The following is an 18,445-nucleotide window of genomic DNA, read 5'->3' as shown; positions in this document are numbered from 1 at the left end:
AATGTGAAGTCACTTCACTACCATTTAAGGAACTAATAAAACTCCCAACATTGTTTCTGTGGAGTGTAGCCTTGTGTTGTGTCACTTTCTGTTGTGTAAGAATGTACGAGTTAGTTTTTCACTGGTATAGTAAGGCAAAATTAAAATTAAAACAGCCATGAAACCAGTTCCTCTTCCCAGCTGATCAATTCTGTTAACAACCAGTCTCTTCCCTCTGGAAATCGTCAGCAACTGTCAGGTGAGGGCGCTGTGACACTGCACAACTACATATATTGTGTGACATGAGTTCAAACTCTTAGACAGGTTAAAGTCTCACACTAACTAACTAAATCCCTATGTTATCTGCATGGATATTTACGATGGTTATCTTATCATTCATGTTTTTGCATAGCAAATCTTGTGTTCTGTGAGAAAAAATAACTACACCAGAGCCATGGATTCATGTTGGCTATGAAGTAGAAGTGGGTTACTTTTTGGCACACACCAAAGAATTATGCTCTCACAGTGAAGTTTCAGTTCTCATTTTTGTCGAAATGTTCAATGATAAACTCTGCAAACAAACTTAAATCTACCCGGGGGGAAAACCGCTGAAGTTTGTCCATTAATGTAATATTTATATATCAAACGAAATGTATGAAAAAACCTGCTTCGCCAAAAAGTTGCCAAAAAATTCAAACCCGCACATTGTTATAAGCATTCCTGCCCTTCGTTTTCTTTCTCTTTTCATGTCAAAATGCACGCTTTAGAAGAAATGTCCTTTATTATGTAGCCCAAATAGATGTCCAACTAATAATTTGGTGCGGGTTGGGGGTGGGGGTGGGGGTAACGTCTGGCTTGCATTCATACTTCTGTTCACTTTTAACATCCTGGACAAGTACTTTTCCACAGTTTTTGTAATAAGTCAACGCTACACTAAGGTGCATTCTTATTCGACCCTCTAATGCGAGGGAGAACAAAGTGAGAAGTTGGCAAGTTGAATTTATGTCTAGAATACTTAGATAGCTCATATTTATTGAAAGTTTAAATTCTTTTATAGATCACATTTCTTACACATATATTCTGTGCAGTTAGAATCATTTCTCATGTGAATTTCTGCTTTGTTCGTTAAAGGGTATTATAATACAGCTTTGTCAATACCAGTGAATTTGATGACGTCATCCCCAGATTATTACTGTATTCGATTATCAAGTATTGTGGCCCCAGATATTTCCTACATCTACAAATTTCCTTGCATTGCTAAAACTATAAAATAATAGCAATAATGTACACCCTCCAGACCCATAATGGACCCAAACAACTTTGCACTCCATAATGTACTCGGCTTGGCCACGTTGGCAAAGTTTCCTTACCTCCATTAAGATCTGAGAAGTTGTACATTATTACATAACTATAACAATATGACTTCAAAACTGTTCCTGTATATAATCGCAAATATTCAAGCCAATTAATAAAAGTGCAAAGTCAATGAATCAAGAAAATGTAAGTGAAACCAAAAACCCTTCAGTCGAGTAAATGCACAGTTAGTGTTTGTTCTGTCAGAACTGCCGTATCAAACGGAACGCTATTATCCAGGTACAGCGATGTGCACAAGGGAACGCAGCCCCGAGGCAGCTATTTTGTCAACAGCAATGTGACAGAGGATATATTGTTTTAAATATTCTTATTGCAGAGATGTATGACATTCAACATTTAGACATCCCTGCGACAGGCCACATATTTCTTTAACCTCTGTCACAAGGGTGTGTGCAGTATACCTGTTATTGGCCTGCAGACCACACCGCTGTACCAGGGCCAGCATCCCCTATTACTTCGATGCTTTGTATCCAACACTCTGTACAGACGTGATTATGAAAATCTTGTAGCACTCTCACAACCATGTGACATCTTTGTGTGCAGAATTGACAAAGACTGTGAAAACAAGCTAATGACATATCATAAAACTTTTTTTGCTGTGCTTTGCAAGACATTGTTTTCTAAGGTCTGTATTGGGTCTGATTTTCCGTTCTGCTATGTACACAACTAGTATGCTCAATGGATGTAAAGGTTTATGATTTCATCACTTGAAAGTAGGGAAAACATTAATTGATATAAAAGTTAAGGAAAATAAGATGACAGTGTTAAAATTCCAGTTACTGTAATAAAGTATAAGATGACAGTGTTAAAATTCCAGTTCTTGATATAAAGTACACAATTACCTTTTCAGGGAATGCTATATAAACAAATGCAGTTAATTCGAGTAAAAGCAGTAGCATATTTATTCATATTCTGTATTCACGTCAATATATGAAACCGCTGTAAAATAATAAGCAAAGTTCAGACATATATACACGTATTACGATCCCGATTTTCAGTTTTTGTGTTGCGTACCCTTTTACAAAATGAAATTTCAATTATGATTAGCTAAAGAGATTGTTTGTTTCATTACAGGAATCTCGTCTGTAAAACGAATTGTCTCTAAATTCTATGCAAGGAAATTGTTCACTATGGTCGTACAGTATTCATACAACTAATTTCAATCTCGCAGAAATAAAAAACGATGGTTTAAATCATTTACAACAGCTTCTCCTAAGTTCCCTTTCAATTTAGGAGGGAATATGACTAAAAATTACAGTTGTTCCCACTCAATTCGTTGACATTTGTACAGTAGACCAACCACGATTCGGACGGCAGCCTAGCCATATGCAGCCAGCGAGTTCAGATTTCGAAATCTAAGTGCGAGAGGAATGTAACTTATAATCATTGGTCTGAAAGCAATTTTCTATTTTTATTCACGGGTTTTAAATCCATCTTTTGTAAGAATGAATCGTAAGGTATGGAGGCTATCATTCACATCAAAGGTTATAGAACGCTGTTCCTGCATCTCTCGGAAGATGTTGAAACTTTAACATACGTCCCACTTGAACTATACCAATAAAATTATCATTTCTCAAAAATCTTGCAATATTGCGTTCAACCTAATTATACAGCTTCCAAAGCAAACGACCGTAGAAGCACAATACATTGTTGGAAATGACATGAATTAAAGATTTAAAGATATCTGAGACAAAAAGGAAAAAAGGTATGATGAAAGGTCACAATACAGAACAGTAAATAGCAAATAATGTTGTAATCTTGTACATAATGAAGAGAACTCATTGATGACATCGATATCATAATCTACGACACTGGACCTTGGTATAGTTATTACATTTCATGAAGTGGCGTAATTGAAATTTAGTAAATAATAAAATATTTGAAGTTTTTAAGTACGAGAATTACATTAAGGTAGGAACAGGTATGTAAATAGGTACGTGCATTTAAACAGACAGGGACATCTATAAACTTGCATCAAATAGCAATGAAAAGGCAGAAAGATAACCAATCGCGACCTTTGAATTTCAAATAAAAAGGCATCAATTATTTTATCGGTAGTTTTACGACAAAATTCTCTGTGGTCTTTGAAGATGTGTGAACGAGTTACTTGTAACATTTGAAAGAAATAACGACAAGTTCATCGAGAGGAAGAGAGAGTGAAACAAAATCTTGCTTTGATGTTTGGTTTGGTCAACAGCCACATCTAGAGATATATGTATATTGCAAATAGCTGTTTGGGATAACACTGCACTGAAAGTATATATGCATCATTAAGTCCAATATAATGTACAGAACGACTTTGCTTTTGAGAAAATTTGTCGGTTTTGAAACTATCATTTCGATCTCATTTGGTTAGTTGTGACTACATAATATGTTATCTAGCATTACTTGAATGTTGGAAAGACTTTTGTCACGGCGGCTAACCTTGTGTGAATTGCACTTAGCTTTAACTCTAAAGAAATCTTAAGTCCCACTTATTAGATAATGTGTACGATGAAGTTGCGTCAAAATACAGCTTGGTGGTTTTGACATGTTTTCATATCTATCTGTATTCAGTGGGTAGTTTTCTCGAACAGGACTGCCACACTTACAATACACAGTGGGGTTCCCAATGGATGAAATTTCAACCTGTTGCGGGCACTTACCACACTGATACTTATTAAGCTCCATAACATCATACGCATTGCAACCATTTGCGAAATTGAAGCCCACAAAGAATTCAACCCGCCGGTTTCAAATCTTCTCCCATGCAAGCCATTAGCTTTAGGGACAGAAACATTTAATAGTTTCAACTCCCTTCAGCTTTCCAATGTCCATATCAATCTCACCAACAACATCTCTATGGCATTTTCTTATCGTGCCTGTCTGTCTGGAAAGTAAAGAGTGTAACTTTTGTCTCTGTTTCCAGAATCGAGAATCGTGGTCCCATTCTCCCAGTTCAGATTCGTAAACAATACGGCAGATTCCAGTTCTCGTTTCAGCGCCCAGCCATTCTCTTGGACGACGTGGTCTGCCAACAAATCGCTTTTCTCGTTCTAAGTGGCCCTTGAACCTTAGAGATTCAGCGAGACACTCTCTTGAACCTGACTGACCTTTACTTCCAAGTGCAAGAATAGTCAGCAATATATAACTATAGTATATTGCGTACGGTGATCTAAACCTGTCATACCACTGCCTTACTTGTTTTAATACCTCTTCTACCGAATAGACACGAGGGACGAGCTTATTTCGTATTGTACAAAGCCATTCTTTCATATCTTCATCTATCTTCTTCACAATTACACCTCTTTCAAAAACATCTCGCATGTTTTCCTCGTACAATGAAATAACATCCTCTAAATCTGCAAGTTCACTTATATTGTCCATATATAAGGATTCTCTCGAAAGAATTTGCACCTGTGCCCGTTTGTTGTACTTCATTCTGTAGGCAGCAATTTTACCTCGCCTTCCTTTGATTGAACCGGTATCATACCATACTCTCAGGGCCAAGTTAACATCGTCAAACAAGACATAGTAGCCATTCCTGCACTTGAAAAACTGGTCAGATAAAATGTATACTTTATCGTAACATTCTCTGAACAGCACGTCAATGATCGAAAGTGATTCCTCAACAAATGTGTCGGCGTTTGAATGTGTGACAAAATGCTGATAACCTCCTTCGAGATTGTTCTCGATGAATTCAAGGATTTGGAGCCTGACTTCAATTTCGTGAACATATGAGATTTCCTCTTCATAGCCTTCCTTGGTGTATTCTCTACATTTTTGAAACGCATCACACGCCATCTTTGTCAGATGCACAGATTCATTTATTAGATCCAAAAGATTATCTTTGTCTCTTTGAACGTACCGCTTAGTCCTAATCTCCCGATTAATTTGGATAACTGTCTATGGTGGACGCGACCGAGCATATCATAAATGCGTGTCAACTGGACATCCTTTAATGTCTCATCACTGTTATCAACCACATCGACATTGCCACCAGTTCGACAGTAAGACCGTCTCAATTCTTCATGCCTAATTTTTATGGCCTCATCCATAAGCTCTTTTGCCCTTTGGAAATCCTCTCTTTCGTTGGCATGAAACCTGCCAAGATGGGCGAGCGCACTCGAGTCTTTTGGAAATTTCTGGGACAAAAGACTAAGGACATTTAATCTCTCGGTGTAAGGTGGCTCTGATACAATATCCATTATGATCTGCGAATATGTAGAACGCTTGAAATGGCTTATCCTTCCACCGAGATCAGTTTCCCTGTTGTTTCTGTAAAAGAATGTCGCCCTAATAATTTCCATTATTTCAGGTGATATTGCTTGGCTTTTGTCATGCCTCAATCCGGCTTCTTCAATGAACTGGCAAGCAAATTTTTCAAGACCTTTCTTAGCCTCCAAGAAAGTGAAATAGTACTCTCTCGCTTATGCTCTTTAGGACAGAGTATATCTTCTAATATCTCCTTCGCAACGGCATGCAAACTGATTCTCCAACCTTCGTCGGTCTCACACACAAATTTGTGGCTTCATACGGGAGTTTTACGACTGCCTTTTCATTCACATTTAGTACATTACAAAAGAACTGCCCTGGAATGTGCATTTGACCATAGTAGTATACTAATGCAAGGTACCCAATGACTCTTTGCCAAGATGTCAGTTCCTTGGAAGGGTTAATGTCCAGATATCCTGAAACATATGATTGTGTGCCCCGAAATGCATAATCATATGCTGTCAATCCAAACTCATACATACAATGATTGGATTGCTTTTGTGTCACATTAAGCATAAGCTCCTTCAGGCCTTGTTTTGCATCTGGTGGGCAAGACGCAGAAAACACTCTCTCTAAACGTATTGCCTCATTATAACTGACTTCACCCTCGAGCCATGCTTTGTTGCCTTGGAAGTATTTTGTGATACGACCGATGTATCTCTGGACATACAGAATGACAACAGGCACTTCCCTTGAACAAACATTAAACAGTCGAGAGACTCCTACGCTGTCCTTGTATACAAAGCTGTCAATGAGGACGAATACTGGTAGGTATGTTTTATCATGAAGCCAGCTAATTCTTTGTTCAACCTCCACCAGAAACTCAGGTGACTTAGAGTTAACATAAACGCATGAGCACTTTCTCTCTAAATGGATATCCCAAAGCATCCTCTTCCTACAGTAGTCCCTCCAGACCCTGGGGCATGGTACAAAGATACAATAACCGACTTACCCTTCTTAACTTTATCGCAAATGAGATTCTTCAATTTTGAATATATCTCCCTTGCAATATCAAAGAGATTCAACTTGATTTCGTACCAAGAAAGAGTGCCTCCTCTGAGAAAATCCTGTCCAAAATCTTCTGGACCACCGGTAGCTAGATTGTGGTCATAGTCAAGGTATAACACATCGAAGAATTCTTTCAACCATGCAGCATCTTTAGGGGCAATTTCAATTTCCATCATGGCCTCCCCCTTCATTGCTGGTAATTTAAACCGACCAACCTGTCCCGCATCTTTTAGTTCTTCACAAAGTTTCAAGCAGATGTACTCAAGTGGAATATCATGAATTGATTCCTCTGGCACTTCAAGGTAGGTAAAATAACCACGCAGTATCTCTTGTGCTTTCTCTTTTATTGAAACCTTGTCGAAACAAAATACTATTTTTAGAGCTGAAACCCTTTCATCCAACTTTTCCAACAGTATCTTTAGACATGGTAGTAGATTTTCAGATGAATACCACAACACGATGACTGTCACAGGTTTTCGTCTGAGAGTAAAATCTGCTAACTTCTGGCAATGTTGTTCTATGCCAACACTAATTACTTTTCGCCATTCCCTCTCGCTAATGGGAGACTCTTCGGTGTGGTAATTTGTCTTCACAAAACACCATTCGATGGCTTTATCTGATAATTCTTTGGGGCAATCATTACAATTTGAAATGTACAGACTTCTTTTATTTCTTATTGCCTCCTCACAAATGGAAAACAGCCCACTTTCACGACTATCAGGATCTATATCAAATACCTTTATCCACGGTATATTACTCAACACTGACACAGATGCTGTGTCAATAGAACATGGACCTGTAATCAAACAGTATGCCCTTCCATCCTCGAAATGGTCAACACTTTCCAGAAATTTCTCCCCAATATCTGATTTTATCTGAGCACATAGGGGCGACTCTGTTTTACGACTGTCGTGAAACCATGATAAGACCCTTTGGATTTCTTCGGGAGATCTCGCAACTCTAATACCTGATCTTCGATCTCTATACAGCAAATCGTTTACTTCCCACAATCCATTTTGATGGCACTTTGTTGGATAAATAGGATCTCCTCTCAGTATGTCAGAGTTTGAAACAATGATGACTCCAACCCTCTTACCTTCTATCTGTTTCTCTCTATATTTGAAGTATGGCTTACTGTTAAAGAAATTAGCATTAAAGAGAGTTTGGTAGTAGTTATCATCGACACAGTGATCAAGACCAATCAAGTCATGCGGAGGATGGGACCTTTCAACTACACCAAGAATGATGTAGCTTCTATGATAACGTGGTGTGTTCCAAAAACTGACAACATCTCTCATGAAGTCAGCATTCTGGTCTCTCGTGTAATGCTTAGACCTGTATTGGATATAATCGTTTTCACAATTTGCAAGCAAACATGAAAAATTCTCATCGTTAGACAGATAGTAATCTTCTTCTTCAACTGCGTTATCTGTTTGCCTTCCTTGGAGTTTAGTAGACATATCCTCATAAATATTCTGATTTACATTAACAGTGACATATTGTGCATTTACACTTACGTGACTTTTTTGTTGAACAGATATATCTAGATGTGACTGTTGTGGGATGGCATGTGCACACGGATCTGCATATTTCAATTTCACGGGCTGAACATTGCCTAAACCTCCAGATGAAACCTTTGCCCATCACATACGCCTTTTCTGCCATGATGTTTCATGGACTGCCCATAGCTATCTCCCGTGGGAGACCCAATCCTATCCCGAGAAGATGATTGACTTTCATCTGGACAGGTTTTTCTTCTCATCTGGTGGTCTGAATCTAATCGCTTATTCTTTTGTCTTTGTACAACTTTCCACTCAGTAGAGTAATCATCAGATTCGGGACTTATATCTCGTTCAAAACTAGAAATGCTTGATCCATCATCTTTGTATTCTCGATCCCTAAACTTAGAATCATTGGAAATTAGATTTTCCTCAGAACAATTTTCAGGACGAGTATGTAAAAGCGATGGAGGAGCTTGAGTGGGAGATGGTTGCATTTTCATTTTTCTGCGTTGGTATAATGCATGAACTAAAATACCTCGACCTCTTTCTTTTAAACTGAACCACTTTGGATACTTTTCGAGAAAACACTTCATACTACCATACCCAAGGTCTTTAAATTTCATTTTCTCTTTGCCGCTGTACTCAGTGTCGAATCGTGCTGCGAGGTCATTAAGAGTACATGGTTTCAAATTCGGACTGTTATCTGGGTTAGCTAAGAAATGAAGTTGCATCAAAACTTCACCCTCGGATGGGCCTAAAGGTTTTCTTCTCGATGACTTGAATCTGCAAAATTGTAATGAACAAATAGTAAATGATTGCTCATATATGTTTCTGAAAAATAACAAGAGAAGGAAACGAGATTTTGAATATCATCCTTCCTAAAATGCTTCCCAAACACTTTCTAAACTAATTGAAGCTTCCAAGGCCTAATGTAAAATACTGAAAGGAAAGATGAAATCACTGGGCCCTAAAACTGACCCCTGTGCATGTCGATAGTTTCAGGGTTTGTGCTTATCAAAGTTAAGTCACAGCTACAGATTATAGACTACGGTTTTCACTTATACTGAAATAAAATCATCTCTTACAATCATAAATGAACATCATCGCAGTTGAATGTTTAGTGGCGCAAGTGAGACTCAGCATATACACTCATATTCTTCAGCTTACCTGTCTGTGGTAGCGTTGTAGGTGATTCGGGATCTTGGTCTGCACAAGCATCATTGCTACTTTGTACGATGGTGTTATGATTCCCGATTTGAACATTTCACAGTCTCTTATTACACACTGGATAGCTCCTATAAGATCAATTGAACATGTATCTTTCATTTCATTATTTGCAGTTCAAAAACTTCAAAACTTTCGATAATGGCAGAGTCACCTTAGAATTCCTTTCTGTCCCCTTCCATTTACATACTAAGACATCTGTGTAAGTTTTAGCCTTCCAGCAACTTCTTCAATTGGTGAATATTTTTGAATGATGTTATCAAGTAATCAAGCGTCTTTCGAACAAACTTCTATTCAAGCCACTCTGAAGACAGAACAACTTAGATTTAAATTAATTTAAATTCATCGGGTAGTTATAGTCATGAAATGATTATCGCAGACTTTTAGAAGAGCTTCAATTCGTAAACTAACTATTCCAACCATATTGATGAGACATATTTTGATAGACCTATTTCAACCAGCTGATGATTCATTCGAGCATTAGAATAGCTGATATCACAGATGCCTCGACAGACCTAAGTTATGTATCAAGAGCAGGAGGGTGTTGACTAGTCACCGTTAAAGCAGAGCCTTCAGCCTATATAAAGTTAGCCTGTGCTTTGCCAATAAAGGAGGCTAACTGTGAAGAATTTCATGCTCACAGATTCCATATGAGATCAGAAACTCGACGATTTGCAGGACATCTAAAGCAACCACTTCCGATGCTTGACACAGAAACTAGAGCCAATGTTGACATGCACGCTAGCATTGTTTAAGTTCGGGAAGAAAATTAGGTCCAGTTAACGATATGAAGATGACACATGAGGCTACTGTCTAATATTAAATTATCAAGATCAAATTAAAATACCATGACACAGAGAATATTCATGTAAACGGAACTATCTTCATCATATAACTTATCCAGAAATGATGGATTGGATAGGTGATCCATAGACATATTAGAAATGACCTCGACCAAGGGAGAGACTTTTGGATAGTCCATGAGACTTCATGGCAGGAAAAAATTATCTGACAGTGCAAAGGTTTCATCTGGCACTCGTAAAAGATCAATAGTAATCAAGGAGTTCGAGGTCATTTCAAATATGTCTGAAACATGGTAAAGGAGGAACAGAGCTCTGTTAAAACGTTTGAAGGCTCGCGTTTGTCGGAGGAGAGGCAGGATAATAGTGATCGTGATTGCTGCCATCAGGTAGGTGGTATTACTACGAGAAGTATGAACTCACTCTTTGCAAGGAATTCCGAGATAAAGTGCTCATTTGCATGTGTGGTTAGTTTAAGCGCTCCATCGTGCTGGATAGAATTAAGCTGCAAGACTGGCAAGAATGGCGGTTACATTAGACTGGGATCTTCTCTAATGCATATGTTAATTTGCAGCGGCAGCTTTAAATAGATTAGCAAGCTTGCTCAGATGTAAATTTGTTGTTGACAGTATATTCTTTCTTGTCTTCAAAAAGTTAAATTGGAGCAGTTGTTATCTATTGGCTTTCTGCCGCTCCCAAAACAATGCTTTTCATGTCCTCTGGCATATCTGATGGCTTTCAGAATCGAAGACAGTGATATTACTATCTTGGTGGCTGGAAACACGTATTCCGCGCAACCACGAGAGAGAGAGAGAGAGAGAGAGAGAGAGAGAGAGAGAGAGAGAGAGAGAGAGAGAGAGAGAGAGAGAGAGATGAAAAGACAGACATAGCTAGATACAATTAAGACACAAACATAGAGAGCTCCATAGCATGATTCTAGTGCATCGTATCCTAGGAGCCTAAAAGCTAAAATTTTGTTACTGTGCTTAAGGCCAAGCATGATATTTGACGAGCTGTGTGTGAGATGATGACATGGTATCAGATCTTGTCCTGTTCTCACAAAAGCCTAATGTTTCTATGAACATTGTACGAATGCCATCGAACAAATAGGAATTTAAAAGTACCTGAATGTAAGACTGCTTTTCCAAACTGTTCATCACTTCCTTTTGTATTGTTTGGATCTATGATGTAAAAATGAGAAAAGGGAATAGTACTTCACATGACGCATTATACCACTCCATTGTCAAATATTTCATAGGGATTACCTTACATTAATACACAAACACTAAATAGGTGCCGGACACCCGCTGCTGTTGGGAAAGGCTTCTCCCTTTGAGTCCCAAATATCTTCTGTTTCCGTTACTCACTTAAACAGTAAGCAAAGCAGTCAGTATTTACAAATTTGTCCAACTTTTATCATGTGACTCGACATCAATTTTGTTTTTAAAAAAGTTATGGTTGAGTGATTTTTGAGAGAAAGTAAAGGGGAGGCATCATGGGTCCGTGGACGCACGATCACAGGATAGTGAGTTCGAGCCCCGGCATGGCTATGGCGTTGTGTCGTTGAGCAAGACACTTTATTCCTCATTGCTTCTGCCCAGTGACAGTGGTTGTAATATGTACGTTTAGCTCTGCTGTGCTGATTGGCTGCACAAGTGAGCTGTTGTTTGCTCCCCAGGGAGTTGAGTGGTATCAAATCGGGTCCGGTGACCAGGGGTAACAAGACTTGTGGATATGTGCGCTATACAAGAACCCGTTATTAAATATTAAAACTTAATTACCATTATCAGCGCCTCCCCTCAATCCAATATGATACCAAACATTGCTCTCATCATCGATCAGTTGCTCCTCTATTGTAAGTCCATCGACCAGCTGATGATATTTTAAAGCAAATAGAAACAATGGACGCAAAATCATATACGGGCTAAAAATTCTGACATCTGACACAGTTAGTTTTGAGATGTTATAACTCATTTGTTTCCTTTTATGGTGGTGAATGAGAAGATCCACTGCAACATGAAGACACCGTGAATATATATTTACCAGCCGCTAGAGAATCCTATCACTGTGTTATTTTTTTCTTTTAATTTAAAGGTCCACATACAGGTTAATCCATTTTGTATACATCATGGATAAGGGAATGTACATACATACATACATACATACATATATACATAGATACATACATAGATACATACATATGCTATATTTATCTCATACATACATACATACATACATACATACATACATACATACATACATACATACATACATACATACATACTATATTTGTCTATTTTAAGATTATATACTCACCTTCCTTCCTCTAGCAAGGTAAAAACTTCCATGGTGTACATGTAGTTGTCTTTCGTAGTGTATCAGCTCTCTAATTCTACTCATAGTGTCACATGGCTTTAGTGCTACTGGGAAAACGCCACAAGGTATTCCATGTACGTAAAGTACTGAAGTTCTACACAAGGAAAAAACATGTTCCACAGTGTATTCCATAATCAACATTTTCCAACCATACACATTATTATATTATGTGCGCATTAAGCTCCATTCAGCAATATAACTTTTAAAGCTTAGGGACTGGACATAAATTACAGCGGGGGGGGGGGGGGGGTTCGAAACACCGCTGCATCAAAAAAGTGACCTTCAAAAGTTCATACACAAAAATTAGTGACCCTCCCCTTATCCGTGCATGAAAATAAGTGACCCTCCCCTGTTACTCAATACCCCCAACAAACCCGCAATGTGTCAAGACCTCCTTCTGACTTGCTATACTTTTGAAGTCCCCTCCCAAAAGGAAGGCAAAATGCAGCCGATATAACGCTTTGTCCAAAAAATATCAAATCACATGTATGTGATAATTCATGTAAATGTACTTTGCTTGAAGTGGCAGGTAAAAAGTGCATGCCTGTACAAAAAATGTATTTTTTAGATTTCATCGATAATGCCTATTCACTATGCATGGCAGCCTATGATGAAACTATGAATATTCTTTTCCAATACAAAACTAGGTAAATCTGTGCATTTATGTACACCTAATTATTAGTATTTATGTTCATGATTAGACTAGAGTGATTTCAAGTCAATGGTTGTGCAAGAAATTTGATTTTTTGAATTTCACTGAAATGTCCATTCACTATGCATGGCAGCCTATGATGAAACTATGAATATTTTTTTCCAATACAAAACTAGGTAAATCTGTGCATTTATGTACACCTAATTATTAGTATTTATGTTCATGATTAGACTAGAGTGATTTCAAGTCCATGGTTGTGCAAGAAATTTGATTTTGGAATTTCACTGAAATGTCCATTCACTATGCATGGCAGCCTATGATGAAACTATGAATATTTTTTTCCAATACAAAACTAGGTAAATCTGTGCATTTATGTACACCTAATTATTAGTATTAATGTTCATGATTAGACTAGAGTGATTTCAAGTCAATGGTTGTGCAAGAAATTTGATTTTGGAATTTCACTGAAATGTCCATTCACTATGCATGGCAGCCTATGATGAAACTATGAATATTTTTTCCAATACAAAACTAGGTAAATCTGTGCATTTATGTACACCTAATTATTAGTATTAATGTTCATGATTAGACTAAGTGGTTTCAAGTCAATGGTTGTGCAAGAAATTTGATTTTGGAATTTCACTGAAATGTCCATTCACTATGCATGGCAGCCTATGATGAAACTATGAATATTTTTTTTCCAATACAAAACTAGGTAAATCTGTGCATTTATGTACACCTAATTATTAGTATTAATGTTCATGATCAGACTAGAGTGGTTTCAAGTCCATGGTTGTGCAAGAAATTTGATTTTGGAATTTCACCAAATGTTGATTCACTATACATTGTAGGCTATGAGGAAACTACAAATAACTCATAGGTTATCTGATCCTAAATTGTTATTCAAAAGTTGTTCGACCTGAAGCTTCCAGTTGTTATTGATGACATTTTGCACTATTCTGAATAGTTTGTATTCTGTCAATGTCCTCAAAAAATGAAAAATGTACATACAGCTTCATGAACATTTGACACTGACCTATACCCAATGTATTGTCAATGGGAGAATGATATCAAATAAGTGATCTCCCAAATTGTTATTTAAAGCGTCATTATAGGGGACAGTTTATATGTACAATAGAGGAGTTGGATAAGCAGAAATCATGACAACTTAAATCAATGTGGCTGCTTGGATCATCAATACATTGTTTGTTATACCCTTAAACTTGCGCCCGATACCCTAAACTTGCGCCCGAAGGGCGCGCCGAAAGTGGAAATGACAGAAAATGAAATTCCAGGAGGTATTTTTCTTTTTCCAGTATTCCATATTCTTTAATACTTGCACATGCAATTTCAGCTTTGATGCATAAAAAAGGTGACCCTTCCCCATAGGCTTGTACAAAATTTTATGACCCTTCAAAAAGCTTACGCGAAAAATGGCGACCCACCCCCAAAAACACCGGCCCACCCCCCTGTAATTTGTGTCCAGTCCCTTCAGTACAAATATGTTTATCTGGACAAAACCTGATTTAAAATTCACTATTTAAAAGTTTTCCCCACATTACTTGTGACCATCCGATTGGACGTAAATTTTCCATTGAGGACTGAAAGTATCTCGTAACCAAAGCTGGAGTATTATTGACAGCTGTCGGTCTAGAACGGAAGGCTTAAAGGCACTGTTCGCGATCCTTGAGATCGCCTTTGTTCTAGTGTGTAAGAGGATTATGGAGGTGTGATAGCGTTTTGTGTTCAAATGAAATTGTAATCTGGTTGGTAAATTTTCTGACGAGACAATCTGGTGCCAACAGGCCTTTAAACCATTGCCATGAGAGATCAATCATGTCTATAAGCAAAATTTATCCTTGTCTTAGCCCAATCAACTCCTGAAACGTGGCACACTAAAACGCATGAACACACACGGAATCTCGTAAAGTCTCGTTTAATGTCATATTATCTGACACTTTCTGACCATATCTTTTCAAATTGTACATTTTGAGGTTGATCTTACCTCAAATCATCATATGCCATCATGTTGGTCTCTATAGGACAATGTCTTAATCCCATCTTGTCGGTAACATCTGCTTTAAATTAGCAGTATGCTGTGTATTGAACAATCCTAACAAACGAAGGATATGAAAGAGTAAGAAAGGATAACTTAATATGAAAACCAAAATTTATTTAAAACGAATAAAAACTGTTGACATTAATTAGGTAAGAAACGATCATCAGTAACAAATAAAGAGTAATTCAATTACCATTATGGCATTAGTTTGTCACTAAAGAAAATTCTTAGCAGCAAAAAAAGAAGAAAGCCAAAAGGGAATGTACCGTTGTACATAATTACTCTTAAGGTAGTATGCCCTCAGTGACCACATTTATCTTTCATGGCTTACTTTGTTTATGAATTTCGAGCAGCCAATCACGTGTTGTAACGTGTAATGGAAAGGTTCATAGGTAAAATGTGATTACAAAACCTGACGTCGACTGGATACATTCAAAGTCTATTATGACGTACGTTTGTAACACTGACCCTAAACATTTTCCCATTTTCAAAAATAACGCGCGAATCTGTTTCTGGATTTGCTTTCGGGTTTGTAAAACAAACCATTCTAATAATTAAATGCAGTTTCCGACCGACTTAGCATAATTATCGAAGCAATGTTACGGATGAACACAAACATTTTATTTCGGCCTTACGTGCATTTCACTAGGTGGAATGCAAACGGTAGGGTCTATCATTGGAACAGTGCTAAAATACAAAAAACTTTGAACTCAAAGGATGAGGTGTAATTTTATTTGATCATAGAAGAGGGTGTTTTATTGTATTCATATAACCATCATCAAATCTCACATTCTATCCTCTCCTAACCCCATACGACCCTTAGGCTTAGGGGAAAACCATCGACAAGAAGATATTTTTAGAAACTGGGTTGTTTGTGCCGTAAAAATATATGAACAATTGTAAGAATTGGAATAGGATATGATATCAAAATGTTGGATTACGGGCGAGTGGTGAGATCGTCAAGCTCAAAGTCTAATACACACAAGAAAGAGTAAAATTTTAACACGCAAAATGTGCTAATTATATCAAGTCAAAGAACTTACAGGGGTAAAACAAGTCGCCGAGCGAGTGCCGCTAAAATAACCATGCTTAACTATAGTCGGTCGATCGTTCGAACCAAGCAAAAACGTCACGGTGAAGAAGATTGCAATCACTAATTTAACATTTCAGGTCGAAATAATCGGAATCGCTCACAGGTGCAGTGCATTTGCATCAGAATCAGTCAGATTTCCGCCAAATAAATGATTTGGCCATGAAGGTATGTGCTATCATAGACAGTTGAGTCTCGCTTCCACTGTCCTATTGCAAAACGAAAGTAGGGGGAAAAAGGAAATAAGGGGCAATTTTCGATCAACATTCTACCGCACGACTTTCATTTAGGCGTTTTAAATTCGATGGTGTTATTATGCCCATGGCGCCTTGTATGTGACGCTATTTTTGCTCAAAACCGTGAAGACATCATGAATACATGTGACGCAATGGGCGGCCCGTGCGAGACATTAGCCACGCATTATTAAATATATGATGCCTCTGAACAACAGCACTGGTCCAATTTACGTACTGTAGTCGTGTCAAAATACCCTTAAAATGATATGGATTCCTACTTACCACATTCGTGCCGTAGGTCTTCTCTCGGAAGAAACATCGCTTATATACATGTCGACTAAAATGAAACAATTTCCGAGACAACACTGGTGTTAAAGCTTCCGCCATGTTCACCTTATGTGACATGACAGTAGTCAGAACCAAATCTGAACCTCGATTTCGATTCGTAAAAAGGACAGGTATAGGATACCATTGGCTTACCAAAGGTGGTTTCCCTTTACGTTGCCTTTATCTCATTATTTTAAATGTTTTGGTGTGTTGCTGACGACAGAGAGTCGCGATGTCATGTAGAGTACATCTCACGACAATTTCTTTGGTTTTTTCCTTCCTTACGTACACGTTAATTGTTCGAAGTTTTTCCAGATATGTTTACATAACAAACCGAAAGCAGACATCCCAACAAGAGCTCCAGTCTAAGGGTCAAGCCAAGTCGGTTGCAGCCTTACACACCCCTATCCGGGCATGACCCCTGATACCGGTTCCTATGGCAACAACATAGGCATTATACGTAGACGATTTTGTTGTCGGCTTGGTGACTAGCTCTGAACGTGAGAAGATTTTAAATCACGTCTTCTGTAAAATTGGTTCATTTAAACGAACTCTATTACCACAATAGTACTTTCTTCAACATAAAATCATACAGAATGTTCGTACAATGCAGTACGTCGCTGACACCATTGTTTTGCCACGTAGCTAAAAGGTAGAACAACAAAAACAAGATGATGCATTATCTTATTTTCTGGTAAGGAAGTATGCACATCGAAAGTGAAAGACTTAAACTTTATTGAAACGTTTATTCATTCTCTTACCAAATCAAGAAATCAAAATCAGGGGTCAACGTGCAAAGTTTGGTAAAAGGGAAATAAACTACATAAAATTCACCTGTAATTTGCGAAACTCTAAGACGGCAAAGATATTTTACTCTGAGAGCTGTAAAATGAACCCTAACAAGTGGTAGAGTATAATCTGATTTTTTAAATTCAGAGTCCGAATATCTGCCTCCGCGGCGCATTCTACTTTGATTCATGATTGTAACGACATACATCATTTGGTGCAGGAGTATGTATGTATGTGATATTTTACTTCAATAACATAGGCCACCGGCCTTTCGTTACACAAACTAAAGAAAGAATAAGTCTTTTGAAGGGCAAAGGTTAAAACACTAGCTGTAACAATTACAAAGCTAACGAAAATATCAACAAAAAAACGCCACACTCGCCGCACAATACTTATATCTAAACTTACACTTTAGGTCTCAATGATATCTTTCTTTTGTTTATACCATGATGAATATATTTGGCGAGACCAAAAATCACATGCTTATCCCTATTTTTCATTAGTTCAATAAATTCTACAAAGGACACGTTCTCAATGTAATATACAGTCAGATGATGTTTTCTTAATGTTTGAGTAAAGTCACATAACATGAAAAATGATATTCGTCATCTAGTTCTCTTCTGCAAAATCTACATAACCTCAACTGTCTTTCTGTTTTAGCTCTCTTTCTCTTACAATTTCTAATTTCTTGGAAGAAAGCCTAGCGTTGATCTATTTGAAATAGGTAGTTCTGATACAGAAACCCATTATTTTCCAGGCCTGAATATTTTTTAAC

The 18,445-nt window shown here is 37.6% G+C and overlaps 1 protein-coding gene across 1 annotated transcript; it reads right to left on the bottom strand.

The window, feature by feature from the left end:
- Nucleotides 1-978: 978 nt before the first annotated feature.
- On the bottom strand, nt 979-16,968 carry LOC139123000 (uncharacterized). Its single transcript, XM_070688938.1, has 7 exons — nt 16,837-16,968; nt 15,175-15,282; nt 12,458-12,611; nt 11,923-12,013; nt 11,266-11,322; nt 9,285-9,412; nt 979-8,900 (listed from the first exon to the last, which is right to left on the bottom strand). Exons 2-7 carry the CDS (start codon nt 15,228-15,230, stop codon nt 8,856-8,858), a joined length of 531 nt encoding a protein of 176 aa, XP_070545039.1. The 5' UTR covers nt 15,231-15,282; nt 16,837-16,968; the 3' UTR covers nt 979-8,855.
- Nucleotides 16,969-18,445: the final 1,477 nt, after the last annotated feature.

This window comes from Ptychodera flava, chromosome 22 (assembly GCF_041260155.1).
Source record: "Ptychodera flava strain L36383 chromosome 22, AS_Pfla_20210202, whole genome shotgun sequence".
NCBI lineage: Eukaryota > Metazoa > Hemichordata > Enteropneusta > Ptychoderidae > Ptychodera > Ptychodera flava.
Note: the sequence above shows the minus strand (reverse complement) of the source record. Positions and strands in the feature narration are given on the sequence as shown.